This window comes from Cetorhinus maximus, chromosome 15 (assembly GCF_964194155.1).
Source record: "Cetorhinus maximus chromosome 15, sCetMax3.hap1.1, whole genome shotgun sequence".
Taxonomy (NCBI): Eukaryota; Metazoa; Chordata; class Chondrichthyes; order Lamniformes; family Cetorhinidae; genus Cetorhinus; species Cetorhinus maximus.
The window spans coordinates 100,471,128-100,489,408 of record NC_135893.1 but is presented as its reverse complement, the minus strand read 5'-3'; the positions used below and the strand labels follow the sequence as shown (position 1 = coordinate 100,489,408).

The 18,281-nt window shown below is 42.8% G+C and overlaps 1 protein-coding gene across 10 annotated transcripts in view; it reads left to right on the top strand.

Moving 5' to 3' along the window:
- mapk8ip3 (mitogen-activated protein kinase 8 interacting protein 3) overlaps positions 1-18,281 on the top strand; it is a 202,757-nt gene that overhangs the window by 76,216 nt on the left and 108,260 nt on the right. For 7 of the 10 annotated variants that reach the window (XM_078559072.1, XM_078559080.1, XM_078559078.1 and 4 more), the window contains exons 5-8: positions 6,323-6,467; positions 9,162-9,396; positions 10,471-10,576; positions 13,498-13,616. In XM_078559072.1, the coding sequence (XP_078415198.1) occupies positions 6,323-6,467; positions 9,162-9,396; positions 10,471-10,576; positions 13,498-13,616 (605 nt within the window). The remainder of the gene's footprint in view (positions 1-6,322; positions 6,468-9,161; positions 9,397-10,470; positions 10,577-13,497; positions 13,617-18,281) is intronic. The other 3 variants (XM_078559079.1, XM_078559071.1, XM_078559076.1) reach the window with 2 other exon arrangements.

The following is an 18,281-nucleotide window of genomic DNA, read 5'->3' as shown; positions in this document are numbered from 1 at the left end:
ATGGATGCTCAGTCATTGAGTACATTCAAGGCTGAGATCGATAGATTTTTGGACTCCAAGGGAATCAGGGATGTGGGGATTGCGTGGGAAAGTGGAGCTGAGATCGAGAAGCAGCCATTACCTCAGTACAGGCTTGATAGGCCGTATGGCCTACTCCTCCTAATCTTATTTCTTATATTCTCGTTCTTATTTCCAAAGATTTTTGCACTGGCCCCACAATGTCCTTTACTCAGGCATCAGAGGGGTAATATATAATTTGAGATTCCCAGCCTTGAAAATGGCAATTTTAACCACTGACTATAGAATTCTGCAGTATTACCTTCCTCTAATCCTTTTAGTCAACTGGTCTCTCAGTCCTTGGGTAATAGGCTCTAGAGTGTTGCAGTGTTTTTCAGAATCACTGTTCTGTGAGATACATAGTTGAATTATGTTGAATTTTACAGCACAGAACCAGGCCATTGGGACAAATGTTTTTTTGCCAATGTTCTGTTCGGGCCTCCTCACGTGCTCAACGTATCAACATATCCTTCTGTCCCTTACAGTCGCATTGGACATGTATGAGATCGTGGTCTATCCCGTACTTGTTCAACACTAAGTCCTGGAATTTCCGAGGACCTGTTCCTGCTCCTTGAGTGTACCTTTGCCTGAAGCTGTTGTAAATGTGTGTGTAGGTACATATCAACAGGAGTAGGCCATTCAACCCATCAAGCGTGTTCCACCATTCAGCTAGGTCATGACTGATTCGTATCCTAATTCCATTTCACCGCCTTGGTTCTTTAACCCTTAATACCCTTGCCTTACAAAAATCTATCAGTTTCAGTTTTGAACTTTTTAATTGACCCCTCCCCAGCCTCAACAACTATTTGAAGGACAGAGTTCCAGATTTCCAACACCTTTTGTAAATGGGCTTCTGTCACACTTTCAACAAAGTTAGGCCATCAGAGTGAGAGCAGCTTTGAGGAAATTCTGGGATTAAGTGTCTGTCACACAGTTCCAGTTACCCGCTTATTCCCTGTGATTTTTATCTGCTTCAGTTGCATCTGGAGATAGGCACGCAATTCACATTTTCTACATTACGTATGAGATTCTGAAGGGGGCTTGATAAGGTAGATGTTGAGAGATCGTTTCCACTGGTTGGCGAATCTAAAACGCAGAGGCATGGTCTCAGGATAAGAGGCCGATCATTTAGGACTGAGATGAGGAGAAAATACTTGACTCAAAGGGTTGTGAATCTTTGGAATCCTCTACCCCAGGGGATCGTGGATGCTCCTTCGTTGAATACGTTTACGGCTGGGTTGGATAGATTTTTGGTCTCAGTGAATCAAGGGATATGGGGAGTGGATGGGAGTTAAAGCTCAGGATCTACCGTGATCGTATTGAATGGTGGAGCAGGTTCAGTGGGCTGAATGGTCTACTCTTGCTCCTATTTCTTGTTTTCCCGTGCACATTAACCCCCACTCCCCAAGATCAATGAGCGGAGCACTTGCCACCATCAAGTTAGAGGCCGGATTTAATATGCAAATCGTTCTGCTATACTCTGACAACTCATTCCGCAATTGAGTGGCCTAACCAGCACTCCTTAAAGGAGCTGCCTGAGGCCACTAGAAGAGAGCTGAAGTTTTTAAAAAAACCTTTCTTCTTATACAGCCGGAAGGAAGAGGTGCACAACAGATCATTGGTCAGCTGCTGGTCTGTCCGAGGCTCCCATCTCTGCAATCATCTTTCCCCATTGCCAGGCATTGACTGCAATGTAAATGAAGCTTGTGCCTTGAAGTGCTGTTGGCCTCACAACAGTAACACCAGGAGGGTGGCAGGTGGGATTGGACTGCACTGTACCCATTGTGCACTTCAAATTAAAATCGGCACCTGCTGTGATGATGAGATGTATGTGGTAATGGAATGTTTAATTATGGTACTGTGAGGTTTAACTATTCAAAGTAAGCTCCTTTTGTGGGACATTAGACGATGGCTTTGAAAATAGCTTAACGTGGAAAATGTCTGTTCCCATGAGAAAGCTTTACCCACTGTCCCCAGAAGCTCAGAGATCAATGTAACTAGAGCAAATGGAAAGATAAACAACATGGTTGATGAAGAGGAGATTAAAATGGCAAAAGTACTAACGTGCTTCTTGAAGTAGGAAACTCTTGCCAAAGAATAATTTTTATTCTGTCCACAAGTCAGAAGGTTGTGTTTGTGACTGGATGATTTTATCGATGAGGTTTCATGGGTAATTAGCTGAGAATGTAGAGCATTCCAGGGAGAATAACTACTAAGTGTATTGATGGGAGTTCTGCAAAGTGAACAATATGTATTTGGCAATTAACAATACAGCAAGAAATGGATTTTAGAAAGCTTGAAGAAGCCTAGATCGATAAGAAAACAAGGATGTGAGTATGTTCAATCTTGCAACCACTGCACAAAGTCTATCACAGATTCCCTACTTCTTGTATTCAACAATTTCTCATCTTAGGTGATTTCAGTATCCATCTCAATTCATTTTGCCCTCTGTCCACTGATTTTGCTGCCTTATCCATTACTCCATTTGTCAATTTTTGCTTACTCAGTTAATCTATCTATATCCCTTTGCAGACTCTTTGTATCCTCCTCACAACTTGCTCTCCTACCTATCTTTGTATCATCAGCAAATTTGGCTACAATGCAGTCAGCCTCTTCATCCAAGTCATTAATGTGGATTGTAAATACTTGAGGCCCCAGGAACTGATTCCTGTGACACTCCACTTGTCACAGTTTGCCAACTTAAAAACGATTCATTTATCCTGACACTCTGTTTCTTGTTGGTTAACCAATCCTCTATCCATGCTAATGTATCACTCCCTACATCAAGATAAGAATCTTGCGCAGAAACCTTTTATGTGGCATCTTATCGAATGCCTTTTGAAAATTCAAATGGATTACAGCTACTGGTTCCCCTTTATCCACCCTGCTTGTTACATCCTCAAAGAACTCTAATAAATTTGTCAAACATGATTTCCCTTTCACAAAACCATGTTGACTCTGCCTGATTGTGTTATGATTTTCCAAATGGCCTGCTACTACCTCCCTAATAATGGATTCTTGTATCTTCCCAATGACAGATGTTAGACTAACTGGCCTATAGTTTCCTGCTTTTTGTCTCCCTCTTTTCTTGAATAGTGGTGCTACATTTGGGGTTTTCCAATCCACTGCAACCTTTCCAAATCTGTAGGATTTTGGAAGATTCCAACCAATTCATCCACTATCTCTGCAACCTTTTAAAACTTTAGGATGCAGGCCATCAGATCCAGGGGACCTGTCAGCCTTTAGCCCCTTTATTTTTCCTAGTACTTTTTCTGTAGTGATCATGATTATTTTAAATTCCTCCCTCTTCTTTTCCCCCTCCTTTTTTACTGTTCTTGAGGATGCTTTTTTTAATCTTCTACTGTGAAGACAGATACAAAATACTTATTCAAAGTCCCTGCCATTTCCTTGTTTCCCATTATTAATTCCCTCACCCGCTAAAGGACAAAAGTTTACTTTAGCTACTCTTTTCCTTTTTATATACTTGTGGAAGCTTTTATTGTCTAGTTTTACATAAAATTTGGAAGACCCAGGGCAGAATTGTCCCAGATTTGCACTGAGTGCGGTAGTGGGTGTGAAAAACGACGCTGTACTCACTAGTTTCAATGGCGGGTTTTTGCGCTGTACCATCTGTTTCCTGCCTCATTAATTATGCAGAACAGGAAACACATCACCCCACCGTTTCCTCACTCCGAGTGCCATATCTAAACTGCAGCCGCCCACACAGCTCTTGATGCTTGCAGCCCAGGACTGCTCCAGTGAAGACATGGCCCTGAAAGCCAAGAAGTGTTCAGTGACCCGTCACTGGAACATTTTTTGGTGGCCCACCATGGTGTCCTCCACTCCCGCTGTGGCTGCTGGAGGTCCAGCAATCTCACCACTCCAGCTTGGGAGGCAGTGGCAGTGGTGGTCACTGTCAACACTGCACAGAAGAGGTTGGCCATCCAGTGCAGAAAGAGGATGAATGATTTCATCTGTGCTGCCAGGGTAAGGCAACCATCCCATCACTCTAAACTCACACACTGACAAGGCCATAACACATTCACTGGCATCTCACTCACTGCCAGCTCAAGGGGCATCACCATCCATTCTCTCACATCACCATCTGGCCTCATCTCCTCTGGAGACTGCCTCCTCACAATCTTGAGGCCACTTACACAGATCAACATGTGCCCCCACACACACCCTAGGACACCCCTACCCCAAGCAACCCCTAGCCCTGCAGCCGTTGAAAAGCATTACAGCTAGCCTGGTAGGTAGAGACCTGCCCATGAACCCCCCCTAAAAGTGATGTGGTGCTGCCTGCGAAACCTGGCGCTGATGATCGCGAGTGCTGCCCAGAGCAAGGTAGGCAAATAAACCTCAAGCCCCAAGCGAAACGCAGCTCTCCAGGTGCATGACACTTATGTACAGTTGTGAAACACGTCAGCTTGCAATCATGCCGATGTGGGGGATGATTCTGGTGAGCAGGGCTTATAATTATATGCAGATGTATTAAAATGATGTTCCTGACGTGTGATGGTGGGAAATGCGGCTTGCCATTGACAGGTGGAGTGGACAATTGCAAACTTGTCCCATGACGGCGTGACACTGATTTTTGGCCTTCTCTCTGTATTGTCCACTCATGCCCACCAGGACACCCGATGCCAACGGGAACGGAAAATTCCGTCCTCAGTCACACTCCGGATGTCAAAGTGTCAAAAGCTTTCAAAAAGAGAGAGGCATGCTGTATTTTTTTTTCTGACCTGGAGCTGGAAACTTAGAAACATCGAGCAAACTACAATCTACACTCAACTGGGATGAGAAATTTCAATTCCGACTTTTCGATTGTGGAATCCCACCCTTCACCTCCCCCTCCCTGTAGTCCTTTGCTCCACTTTGCACTTACATGAATCCAGGAAAGTCAAGTTCGTATGGATTTCATCCTGTATTACAGGCACTAATGTTGAGGTCACTTTGGTGGTTTGATATAAATACATTGGTCCTTGATGGTAATAGAAGGTAAACAAAGGGAAGACTAATGTTTCTGCCCACTTGAAGTCTACTAATTCCACCTATTTGAAGGGGCCTAGAAGCATTTACATTTTACTACAGATCATAAGTGCTATAATTTTCCGCTGCACTGACTTTGCTGCTTTGCACTATGATGTGTACATGATCCCTTGTCACAAAAAATGTTCAGACCTTTTTGTCTTCACCCACTCTCATCCCTGCCTCACCATCTCTTCACCTCAATAACTATTTAGACCACTCCTCCATAGGGAGTAGCTGAGTGGCGGCCTTAAAGAGATGGATGAGATTAAGTGGCTGTAAATTGCAGCCCAGGTTTTTTATTTTTGCAGAACTGAGATGTTTCTCTGTGAAGACATATATGTACATTGGGCTGGTTTTTGTGGAGTGGCTGGGGCGGGGTGGGGGAGAGTGATCTCAATTGCTGGCTGGAGAGCTGGTGAGAGACCAACGTTGCCTCCTCCAGGAAGGACCACCAGTATTAAGTGCCCCTCAGGCAATTAACAGGCTACTGGCGGACTTGCCCCAGGATCAAGGACCCTGGGGGGAGGAAGTCCCACCCACTAAGAGCTGCTGGCCAATTGGAGGCCGCAGCTCTTTTGAACAGCAGCGCCACTGGGGATGCTGTAGCTGCTGCCGGACTGACACCTACTGGAGGTCCAGGATTGAGCAGCGACTGAGGCCATAGGTCTCAGTAAGTGGCCCGTTAAGGCGAGAAGGTTTCATGGGGTGGGGTTTGCGGGGAGGGGCTGGCTCTCAGCGGCCCCCCCTTAGCGCTCTTGTGTCCCTCGATCAGATACTGCCCGCCCACCACTTGGTTATTACCAGCGGCATGTGATCATTAGTTGTCCACTTAAGGACCTCCGTTGGCAGCAGGGCAGGAAGTCTCTATCCAGCTCTGCTTTAAAAATATCCAATGACTCTGCTTCCATTGCCTTTTGAGGAAGAGAGCAGCAAAGACTCATGACCCTCTGAGAGAAAAAATTTCTCCTCATCTCTATCTTAAATGAGCGACCCTTTATTTTTAAACTGTAAACTTTTCACGTGGATATATTGAACAAGTTTTACGTATCTACCTATTATTGATAGCTGTATAATGTCTAGAAACCATTGAAATGATTTTTGTCTGTCATAAATTTCACTATAGCAAATTTTCATGGTAATAATGGTTAAACAACAGCCTGAATATTTATGAAGAACGTGTGAATTGTTGATAAATAGGAAACTTCAACTGCACATTGTTTCTCTTTTCTAGTAGAAAGGAACGACCAAATACTCTGGGCCTCTTCCCTGTGTTGGATGGGAATCTCCGTGGGCAGCAAGTTGGCCGTATCACCCCCGGCTCTGACAACTGGCATCTGAGCGATCTTAGCCAGCCCCTATCTAATTGTAGCCTGAAGGTGAGTGTGTCCGGGGCATGCCAGAACATGAGCCAACTGGACCTTCTTGCCTAATGGAAAATGCTGTGCAGTTAGAAACAGAATCTGGCATGGTTTTATTGTTTAACATTTCCCCTTCTACCTCAGCCTGTTGTGTCTTACAGTATCCTCCAGGAGAATGGAATTGTCTGGGTTGTGGGCAACTCTTGTGTCCTTAGCAGAAGTGACAGGAAGGGAGAGTGAGCTGTGTGGCTATTACGCATTTTTGTGTTTTCACCTTAAGTCTTGTACTGGTCTATAATTGTTGAACATTGTACAATCTTTGCAGATGACTGCAGCCAATGCAATGCTTTCTCACCTCTATTTTATCCAATAACCCTGAAATTACATATTACACGGCAGTTGTCCATATATCTCCTGCAACAGTCCCCTTTTTCCAAGGTGCACACAAAGGGTGAAATTTAACCTGGCCAATGGGAGCAGGCAGGGGATGGGTGGGTACTGTAGTATCGGGAGGGAAGGCAGGGGTGGAGTGCCTATTGCCTTCCTGACTCCCTGCGATTCAGTCACAGGCGAGGAATGTCAAGGGAGGCCTGCCGCCCCAGAGGCCAATTGAGACCCCTTAATTGGCCAACTAATGGTCAGTTGAGATACCTGTAGGTGGAGTTCCCTGCCCCTCTACTGAGTTATCTGTCCAGTTATCTTGAAACCCCCATCTTCCACCGGGAATCCTGAGTTTTCATTTAGTCTACTGGGGGACCGTGTCTGCACTGTCTCTATTACTGGGCAATCTGAGAAGGAATCTATCTTTCATGCCCAAATTCCCTGGTGGTTCCCAAAGGTATCTGCATGTGGTGTCCCAATTCCCTTAGTCTAGCAGAGCGTCCACCTGTTTCGGCTCCCTTCTTCAATGAGCCTCTCTCCATGGTGTCCATGTCAGATCCAATAGTGAGAAAGAATGAAATCAGAATAGTTTCTAAATATTTTTCTCTACTACCCCAGAATCCATAGGGTGAAATTCAATTTTGGCATTTTACAACCTGCCTGATTTTCTTTCTCATCAACGCCACAGTCAAATTTCAGCCCTCAAGTTTCTGACATTAAGAAAACATCACCATGAGATAATCAGTCCAAACCTGATTTAAACATTGCGCAATGAAATAATTTCAATGCAACATTAAACAAGAGTTATCGCAGGCTAAGCAAAACTAATTCTGGCATTCGATTCTCCCGAGGCCTCTTGGATCCTTTCCTGTGACATTAATATTGTCCCTTAAGTGTTGGTAATGATAATGTCGATGTTTCAGACGACCTTTTTAATTAGACTTTGTGGTTCCTTCAGGAAAGATGTTCATTATGGTTCATTTTATAAATACAAAATGAAAATTTAATCAAATTACTTATGACATCTGGGGTATCAATTAAAGTTGTCGGGGGTCAAAAGTCACCTGCTATTACCCGCTGGAAAGGCCAGAAACTGCGCCAGGATCTGGGCGCCACAGATTGTGGGCCTTTGTGGGGATTTCTGCTTCTGCCAGAAAACAAAGGCACCTGAGTAAAAGGGATGGAGTTGAGACAGGTACTACTTGTGGTGGGAGTTCACACACCCTGGGCCTCGCAGGGTCTCGGGGTAAAGCTAGAGGCCGGCGACTTGAGCGAGGAGAGGTGTACTGGCCTCCTGAAGGATGGAAGCGGGCTCCAGTGCGGAAACTGGACATAGAGATCAGGCTTGGACTACAGCCTGGACCTTGGGCGTAGACTTATTTTTTCATGAAACTGCTGTTACTGTGTTCACTTTTACACTATTTCTGGTAGGAGGCCTCACAACAATTACAACTTGTTTGCAACTAAATCTGGTATCAAATATGTCCACTCCACAGTTTATGCATTTTGGAATTGGCACTATTACATACATAAGCCAAGTACCAGGGAATTAGTGAATATAGCCTGCTGTGTATGTTAAGGAAAGATATATTGGCATTGGAGACAGTCCAGAGAATGTTCGCTAGATCGATCACGGGTATGGAGGGATTTTCTTATGAGGAGAGATTGAGTAGGTTGGGCCTGTACTCATTGGAGTTTAGAAGAATGAGAGGTGACCTTATTGAAACAGAAAATATTCTTAGGGGGCTTGGCAGGGTAGATGCTGAGAGGTTGTTTCCCCTTGTGGGACAGTCTAGTGGGCATAATCTCAGAGTAAGGGAGCGCCCATTTAAAACAGAGATGAGGAGGAATTTCTTCTCTTAGAATGTAGTCAATCTGTGGAATTCTTTACTGCAGAGGGCTGTAGAGGCTGAGTCGTTAAGTATATTCAAGGCTGAGCTACAGATTTTTAATCAGTAAGGAAATCAAGGGTTATGGGGACAAGTCAGGAAAGTGGAGTTGAGGATTATCAGATCAGCCATGATCTCAGTGAATAGCGGAGCAGACTCGATGAGCCGAATGGCCTACTTCTTATTGGATCTTATGGTCTTATTATTATCGCGTTGGTATTTTAACTTCAGGCCCCTGATAGCCAATTATTTTGACTAGTTACCGTTTCTATCTGTTTCCTGCTCTGTTCTGCAGATAGGCTTTGGTTCCTTTGTTTTTTGATATTTTGAGATAGCTTGAGACTCCAAATAACCCTGAGCCCCGATGGTCATATCGTCTCTTATCGTTACGAAGGTGGGACTGACTTAGGCTCATGATTGTAACACTCTCGTCTTGTGTCAGGATGATACCTCGGAGTCTGGGCAATCGTCAGCTGCTGCCACCCCGAGTACCACAGGAACCAAGTCCAACACCCCAACATCATCTGTACCTTCTGCAGCTGTCACTCCACTAAATGAAGTAGTTAATCCAATCTACAACGGGGACAGCAAAGTCAAGAACCAGCGAAAGCGGGTGAAAGGTAATAGCAGAAACATGGAAGTCCAGGTCACCCAGGAGATGAGGAACGTCAGTATAGGTGAGAGATTGCTCCTGTTCCCTCGTTTATCCGTGCTCATTGAGTTGAGGATTGGCAGTGCTGAGCACAGGAACGTTTTCCCATGTGAAACCCAGTCGTAGTGCCCAGGACTGCAAGTTCAGGGTGGGCAGAGTTTGATTACTGGGCTAGTTGGCCTCACCCATCTTACTCTGCCGTGTTAGATTACTGTCTGGTAATAGCTCCCTGATATGCATTGGAACCTTACTATTGAATTTCTGCTCTGTATTTACACATTCCCACATACCTGTGCATTTAGATGCATGATATTACCTATTTAAATCCATTGATTAAATTAGATTGGTACTTAATTTTCAATCTTGGGTGTTCATTGTAATATAACTCTCAATACAAAATTGGCTTGTAATACTTTTATGTTAATCATCTGATCAATATATTACTAACCTACTTGTAGCTCTATAGTTACTCTAGGGTGTCACTTTTACATTGTGATATGCTGACACTCCTCACTGTAACTCTGACATTGTTAATTACTGATGAAGTCTAAAGTCTATACCTTTTTGTGACCTACTTTGAGTTTATATCCTTATCTATCATGCAACCTGATATATTATACATGTTATTGTGTAAAAATCGCTGTTATAAGTGGGTGAACACTCAGTGGAATGAGATTTAAATTTGTTGGAGGTGCGAAAAGAGTGATCGTGGATCCCCCACCCATGGTGCACCCCACATAGTCTTAACTTTTCATTGAAGCCAGGCCCCAATGTGTTTGAATGACACTATTTCAATAGGTTCCTGGTTAAAATAAATGGGCTAAAAAGCCAAATGCCAGAATGTCATGTGAATGTATTCAGAGTCATTTACTAATAATCTCAAGTCTTGTAACTCTTTGCCATATCACTCACCATGTGATTTACCACTTCTTTCAATGTACCACCCAGATGCACTGTGTCTGCCATATCAGTAAGTAATCCTTCAGTCTAACACTCTCTGATATCCCGTGGCTGTCTCAGTTCACAGAACATTGATGGTCAGTAGTTTAACAGTACATCTTTACCATGAAATTAATTGTATCCTTGAAATCATTTGCAGGAATGGGCAGTAGTGACGAGTTGTCTGATCTTCAAGAGATTATTGATTCAACCCCAGAACTTGATATGTGTCAAGATCCACGCTTTGAAGGACGTGGAGGCAACAGGTAGTTTCTCAGCTCAAAACTTCTAGTGATGGGCAATGCCAGTTGAGTGGGAGGTGTGTTATGATAATGGAGTTGGGTTTCCTCACACTCATCTTCAAAATAAAAACACCTGTTTTTCTGGGTGCTAAAACCAGGAACAAGAGGATAGAGACCTGTTGTACTTGCCCTTTGCCTTTACCATGCTCTGGGATTTCTGGGGTTCCCTCCAAGGGGCGGAACAGGGTCCACATTGCCACGCTAATGAGGAGGCATAGGGTGCTTTCATCCTGCAGTTTAAATACCTGGTATAGTGGTCCAGGGCACTCAGATACAAGACACCCAAAGAAGTTGGCAGTGGGCCTTGCACTGGAATGCACCAGAGGGTTTTCAGAGGCAGCTGAAAATGACACAAAGGTGTGCGCTCATTTTTTTCCAGGGACTCTCCAGATCTTCAGGCCTTGGAGCCATCTGGTGCTGTTTTCCAGCAGCAGCCAGATGACCTTGAAGTCGATGGCCAGGAATCAGCTGCAGTTCCCTCAGGCCAAAAAGTTGTGTTCCTCTTTTCCTCCCTTGCTTGGTAGTGCAAGACCCTCCTTGACGATGGGGCTGCATTAGGAGTGTAACTGGGCCACACTTTTGATCATACCTTGCCTGGGCAGGAATAATGTATTCTGTCTGGTGTTACCCATGTCCAAAATGAGGGTAGAGGATGGCCAATGTCCATTCTGAATAAAAGAGATGAAATTTGTCTGACTACAAATATTGCTGTTACCATTGGCTCTCAGTGCACCTTCATCCCAGCTAATGGTGTTGACAAGTCTCCTCAATCAGTAAAGAAATGAATGGTACAATAAAGTATTTCCCTCTGACCTCTGGTGCCTTTATTTAAATCGAGCCCAACTAATGGGGATGAAAATCACCCTCCTTTGATGGGGCGGGTTGAAGCAGTGACTTAGAACACTATTTTCTCAACTCTGTGGCAAGTTCCATTCCAATCCAGATCCTCATTTTCGTTTGTCTTTCCCCTGATATACCATGAACTTGGTTAATTCTAATATAGACTGGAATTTTACGACCCTCTGCCCTCCCGACTCCCTGGGAGGAGGCTGGCACTTGAGTGGGAGGCATAAAATCAGTTGGGAGGTTGGAGGGCTCTATGCCCATTGCCTGCCTGCCTCCGCTGGTATTTTACCTATTCTTTTTCCCCCATTAGTGGAAAATACCACTCATGTCGCCACTGCAGAGCAGCAGCATGAAATGGCTTGCTGAGCAATAAGCTTTGGCAACCTGTCCCTCTTTACAGCAATATTCAAGTTCTGTACTACCAAGCAACTATTCAATAAGATCATGGCTGATCTGATTGTGGCCTTAACATCACCTTTCCTGCCTGCCTCCCATAACCCTCGACTCCCTTGTAGATCAACAATCTGTCTAGCTCAGCCTTGAATATATTCAATGACCCAGCCTCCACTGCTCTCAGACAGTGAAGAATTGGGATAGCACTGGGGAGATGAGCTGAAGCTCTTGTTGCCATAACCATTTTTACTGTCAAACTTAACAGCAGAACGTTGCTAGAATGAGGCCTAGCCATAAGCGGGAATTGAGAGGGTTCGAGAGATTGCACTGCCTTGGGTCACTGCAGCATGTTCCTGAGTGGGTCTCTGACATCGTGATTGTCTCATGTTTCCTCCATAATTTCGTGGTTCAGAAAGTATTAGAAATGAAAACTCAGGAGGAGGTGGTGGGCTTTTAATTTTAATTTTCCGTCCTTTGACCTGCACGAGTGGGAAATCATGGGTGGGAGAGTGTAGAAACGGAATACGGGGGCCACTACTATTTATTAAACACACTTTGATCCGCGTACAACTGTGCGTGGAGTTGCATTGAGTTGCATTGGAAAAGTTGGAAACCTTGCTGTCTGGTGCTGCACACGCGTTTTTGCACCAGAAAATTTTGGGGTACAAGTTTTGCTACCCACTTCCTTAACATATGCTCATGGTATGTGCCAAAGGTGGTGCAATGGAATTTTAACCCATTTTTTCTTTTCAGATATGATAATTGACCTGCCATGAGTTTGCAGTATTTCCTTTGAGAATTTCGCTGTCTTGGTTTATTTATTTAATTATTTTATTTCACCTTTCCCCCCCACATATCTTCAAATAACCCTTCCTCAGTGCCAACCACTCGTCCAGCTCAGAGGGAGGGTTAGCCCTCATGAACAATTGTCACCAATATTGTTCTGTGATTAGCAACAAAAGGTTTGACATGAGAATTGGACTTTAGTTGGTGAGAGTGGTTCATGGCTCTCTGCCAATTCCATTGAATCTCAGGGCGGCGTGTCTTGTGAGCTCATTAACATCCTGCACCACGTGATGACCTGTTATGAATTATCAGTGATTATAAAACATGTGTCCACATGGATAAAATATCCACCAGGCTCTTTGAGTTTGACGTTTCACCCTAGCACCATTGTCACCCATTGCTCGTGCAAATGTCCGTCCCTGTATTCTCAGTAAGGCAGCTCTGTCGCCATGGATGCCTTTACAATGCGCTTCATTCTTACATTCAGTAATAGCATCAATTATGGATCATTTAAATGAAACAGCTTAAAAAAAAGATGCTAACTGATCTCAGAAATAGCATTGTTGATGGTAAGAGTGGGAATCTATGCATGTGCTGTTATCTTTTTTCATTTTTCTTGTGAAATTTGGAGACGGCAACAGTAATTTTTTCCTGTTCATATTGTTAGACCGGGTGTGTAAATCTTGCCCAGAAAAGTAATGTGTGTGTTGGAGATGGCAGCAGTAATACATGTCCACTCAACAGAATATGGTGGGTTGTCATGCCTTGCTTGGCTCAGGACTCTGGGTCAGGTGTGTAAGTCTGCTCTGTGTAAGGTTAATTCCTGTACTAATGTGACTGTTGTAAATTGGATAATTCAGCCCCACGCAAGGAATTGTAAATAAGGCGTTCGGGATAAACACGGATTCACTGTACCATGAACTTTCCACTGCTGGGTCAGAAGTCATCGGGGATGTGGACGAGGGGGCAGATCTGCTCGGTAAGTCAAGCATGTGCAAATTTGACAGGATTGGATTTGTAAACTGGGATTGACGTAAAAAAATAATCTCGATACAAGCAGAAATCCCTAATGATTTTCAATCAGTTTATAATCTTGAAGCCCAAGATAAGATATAAAATGCTATTTACAAAATACCAAATTCTTCGGTGGCATGACAAAATATTTTCCTTTTTTATCAAAACGTTTAAAAAAAACCGCTTATTACAATTTAGCAAACAAAAATGAAGTTTAGATTTCAAATTTCTGCAAGAAGAGCTAATTATTTTTCTTCACAATTCTTAGCATTTTTCAGGCAACGTTCAAGATTGTAGGGAGGCGAGAGATATGCTGCTCTATAGCTGGAGGTTCAATATTTATCTCGATCTCCAATTTTCCTTTATCACTCTCTTTCTCAGGAAATGCTTCAGCTTCACTCTCCACCTTATGACGTGGTCGAGTTCAGAGCATCCCCATCAGTAATACACATTGACCATTCTACAGTGCAGTAATATTTATTATTGTTCTGCCTCAGTGAGTTTTGTTTAGTCGTTGTTCTTACAGCCACTATGTTGATATTGGTGAGAGTAGGCCCAATTTGATTAATTGAATACATTTAAAAGGCATTGTGACTTGTATTAAACTGATAAAATGTTTGCTATGCAATTTATATGTTGTTTTTCAAATATAATTATAAATTTGGAGATTGTGGTAAGAAGTGGTCAGGTCTGATGTTGCCAGGTTTCAGCTGTAACTGTGTTTTTGGGGTCCTTTTACAACCTTTGACTGTCATTAAACCCCTAAAACATTGACCAATATGTTCACTTTTTAATCTGAATAATTTCCAGTCAATGAAATGTAAAATGTTGAATACTGTAAAATAATGTACACAACCAAATAATTTTAAAAGGTTTTTTTGCCTATTCATTCACAACTGCCACTCCCATTGCACTCACTACTTTGCAACAAGGAAAGAGCATGCTGACCTGTCCTCATAACTATGCTGATGCCATCCAGCAACCGACTGGTAGAAAACCTGCACAAATGACCTAGCATGTCTTATGCATTGATTTGAATTCTAATGGCACATCCATGATTGGTAATTCTCCATCTGGAGAACGATAGATTGCATTCCATCATTTCATAGAACAATGCGTTGGTGCTTAAACCAACTACCCGCATCCCCTGTTGTATTCTTGAAGTAAATTAGAAAGTAAGGTTCTTACTGATAAATGGATCCCAAGCTAGATGGTGAAGTATGAAACTGGATGCAAATCCCTTTCTAGATAGATGGTTTATTTGCAGAATGCAGCATTACATATGTCTGCCTCCTACCTACTAACCCAGTGAACTAGTAGTCTCTCTTTATTAGTACTCTAAGTACTTAATTAAACAATGCCCTGTGTATCTTAACAATAGAACTAACTTACCATTAACATTATGCTCTTAATTTGGGCTTGGGAGTCCTGTATTTCATAAAGGATCAGTGTGGAGATGCATTTTGGAGAGAAATTTGATCTTGCCATGGGAAGCTGTGGGCTTCCTCAGAAAATTCCTTGGTCCAGTTAATATGGAATCAAATGGAAAGCCAACAAAATTTGTGCTCGAGCAATGACTGGACAAAATGATTTGAAGGAGATTGGCCTCTTGTTTCTCTGCCACCGCCCCCCCCCTGGACTCCAGGCCATAGATTTTAGTTTGGATTTCCAGCATCTGCAGTATTTTCTTTACCTTTTTATGATTTAAAATAGACCCATGTCATCACATTACTGTTTATATGCTGCCAGGCCACTGACCTGTGCTGTTTGCCTCAAATTTGCTGCTAATTACAGAGCTGGAATTAAGGGCAGTGAGAATGGGTCAGGTTTGCGAGTATACAAACTACCCTCTGCCAGTGGCACGGAACTAAATGTCTGAGTTGGTTAATGATTTGTCGCATTCTAATTTAAAGGGACAGACCAGTGGTTAGTAAATGTAGTTTGTTGAACATCCAGAAAATAAATCTGCAAGGATTTGGGTAATATTTATACAAACCATAAATGGTTTAAGTATAGCGTTGCTATGGGGGGACCTCAATTTACCGTTTTTCCAAGATGGTTTTCCTGAGCTCAGTGCTCTGCTGTAAGTAACATGTGAATGGAAACTCCAGCACTGTTAACTTCCAGTAATAAGGGCGCACTTTCCTCGGAAATGTAAATTAGAAATCCTTCCACAATTGGCGATCGCTTGTAGAGAGTACAAATTGGTGAAGATAAGTAATTAAGACCGGTCTCAGATGTGTCATTATAATACTCAATGTGCTATAATAGAACAATACCAAAATTGCTGTAAAAATGCAGATGGCTTAATGCATGTTTGCTGGGATATGCTTCTACGTCACCACAAGAGGATCCTGTCAGGTTGGTTTCAGCTGTTGTGATAAAGGTACATCTATATGACTGGTGTGGGCTAGGATGCAGAAATGTTTTGCAAATTTGATTACGTTGACTGAAATATAGACTGCATTGCAGTTGGAGTTGTCCAACATGTGCAATTCCGGCTCTTCGAAGGGAGGTCTTGAGTGGTACCTCTCCTTACTCAAAAATAAAAATCAGCATTGCTTGCAAAATTTAACTTTGACACTGGCTAGATCCCAAGAAATCAAGATGTTGCACATTTTCACTGTATTTCAGCTCATCCAATTGCATTACTGTTCCGTAAATTCTAGCATCCAGGTACGCTGATTATAACCATTGGTGTTAAAGCTGCTCCTCTGATTATTATTCTTTAATGAGTTTCTGTGCACTAATTCATTGTCGAATGTATTGCTATTTCTCAGAAAGGGTCCCCTCTCCCCACACCCCCCCCTTACACCTCCCCCCGCCCCTCACCATTCTCCTGGAAATTGGACCACTTTATACTTCAAGACACTGAAGCCCAGAGTGTATATGGTGAAGTGCTCTGTTCAACATTCTCGGGATAGACTTTGCACGTGTTTGCCTTATATTGCTGTCTGACCTAAAACACCGTTTAGAGTGAATGTCATGCCAGATATGATGGAAAAATATTTCAAATCACCAATGTGTCTTAATTAATGAGGTTAAGTGCACTGAAGTGGATGAAGGCACAGAACACAGCCCCGCAACTGAATGTCTGGTTTTGGTTAATGATTTGTCTCATTCTAATTTAAAAGGACAGACCAGTGGTTAGTAAATGCAGTTTGTTGAACTTCCAGAAAGTTAATCTGCAGGGACTCGGATAACATTTATTCAAACAATTATACCCTTGTACAATGGCAGTGACATTCATTGACATTCTGGCGCCATTACACTCTCAAACATTGGGGATAATGTTGACCTTTGCCATCTGTAATTGTGTGGGTTCAGTAAAGACATCCACCCTCAGTGAGGTTACTGCCCAGGGGGGTGAAGCTCAACACCAGGAATTTCCCTGGGCTTTTCTCACTTTGCTCCCGTAACTTTGAAAGAAGCCACATTTGTGCAAATAATTGGAGTTTCTACTGAAGTTATGCTGGTGGAAAGAAAAAAGCCAGAGGAAATTCCTTGCAGCAAATCATCCCAATAACTTTTATGCCCCAAAACTGTCGTGCAGTGATATTTTCAGACAATAATACAACTATAACATGATAGTCACGCAATGTATAGTAATGCCTGTATAGTGATAAACTGGTACTGTATTGCACTCACAGCAGCACATTCATACAGCAAGACTCGTATAATGATATACTTGTAATGATATACAAAGAAGTTGTACATTAATGCCATTATACAGTACTACATTCTTAATGTCGGACTCATAGAGCAACACGTTTACATGACATTTTCATACAGCAATGTACCCGTATAGTAACACTCATATAGTAGCATATTCAGTGCCATTTGAATGGTGAGACATTTATATAATGACACTTTCACAGCCATGCAATTGTACTCTCTTACAATCATACATCCATAAAGACAGATGGTGGAGTATTTCTGAGCTAGTGATGCTTTGTTGAGGAGCCAGACTGAGAGGCACATAATCTGTTTTACTGTGGAGGATATTCTGCTGAATGGCTGGCACTGCACTCCTTCATTGGAAAAAAAATAATATTTGGCACAGTTGCGAAATGTAATCATCTGTCTCACCAGTGAAAGAATTGCAGTAACACACCCACCACCATTGCAGTATTCAGTCCATTCCTTAGTTGTTGTTCTATTTGGGTTTCATAAGATGTCTCTAAATGGCTGAAGCAGCTTAATGACCAGTCACACTGATAATTCTATCAGGATTGTCATTTGTGGTGCTGGACTGTTAAATTCAGAATGGGGCAAACTGCAGCAAAGAATGTAGAATGAAAAATATGCTGGGTCAGGGTGTGCACAACATTTCTCAGCACAGTGATGCTGCGCAATAGATCAAAACAATCATTGCTAGCCTGAGTCAGAATTTCTCCTGTTTTTGATGCAGTGCTGCAGAGCTGAACCAGTCAGTGCAGCCTTTCTGTTTTCTTGTCTGTAAGGCTGGAGGATATTTTTTAATCATCCTGGGCTTTACATTCTGTAGAATAAACTGCTGAACAATGGATTAGAAACGGTATCAAATCAAAATGTTCTTTATTCATAGCAGACGTGAAAATCTTCTGGTTCCCAACCCATATTATCATTTCCTTCATTAAGATTCCGCAGC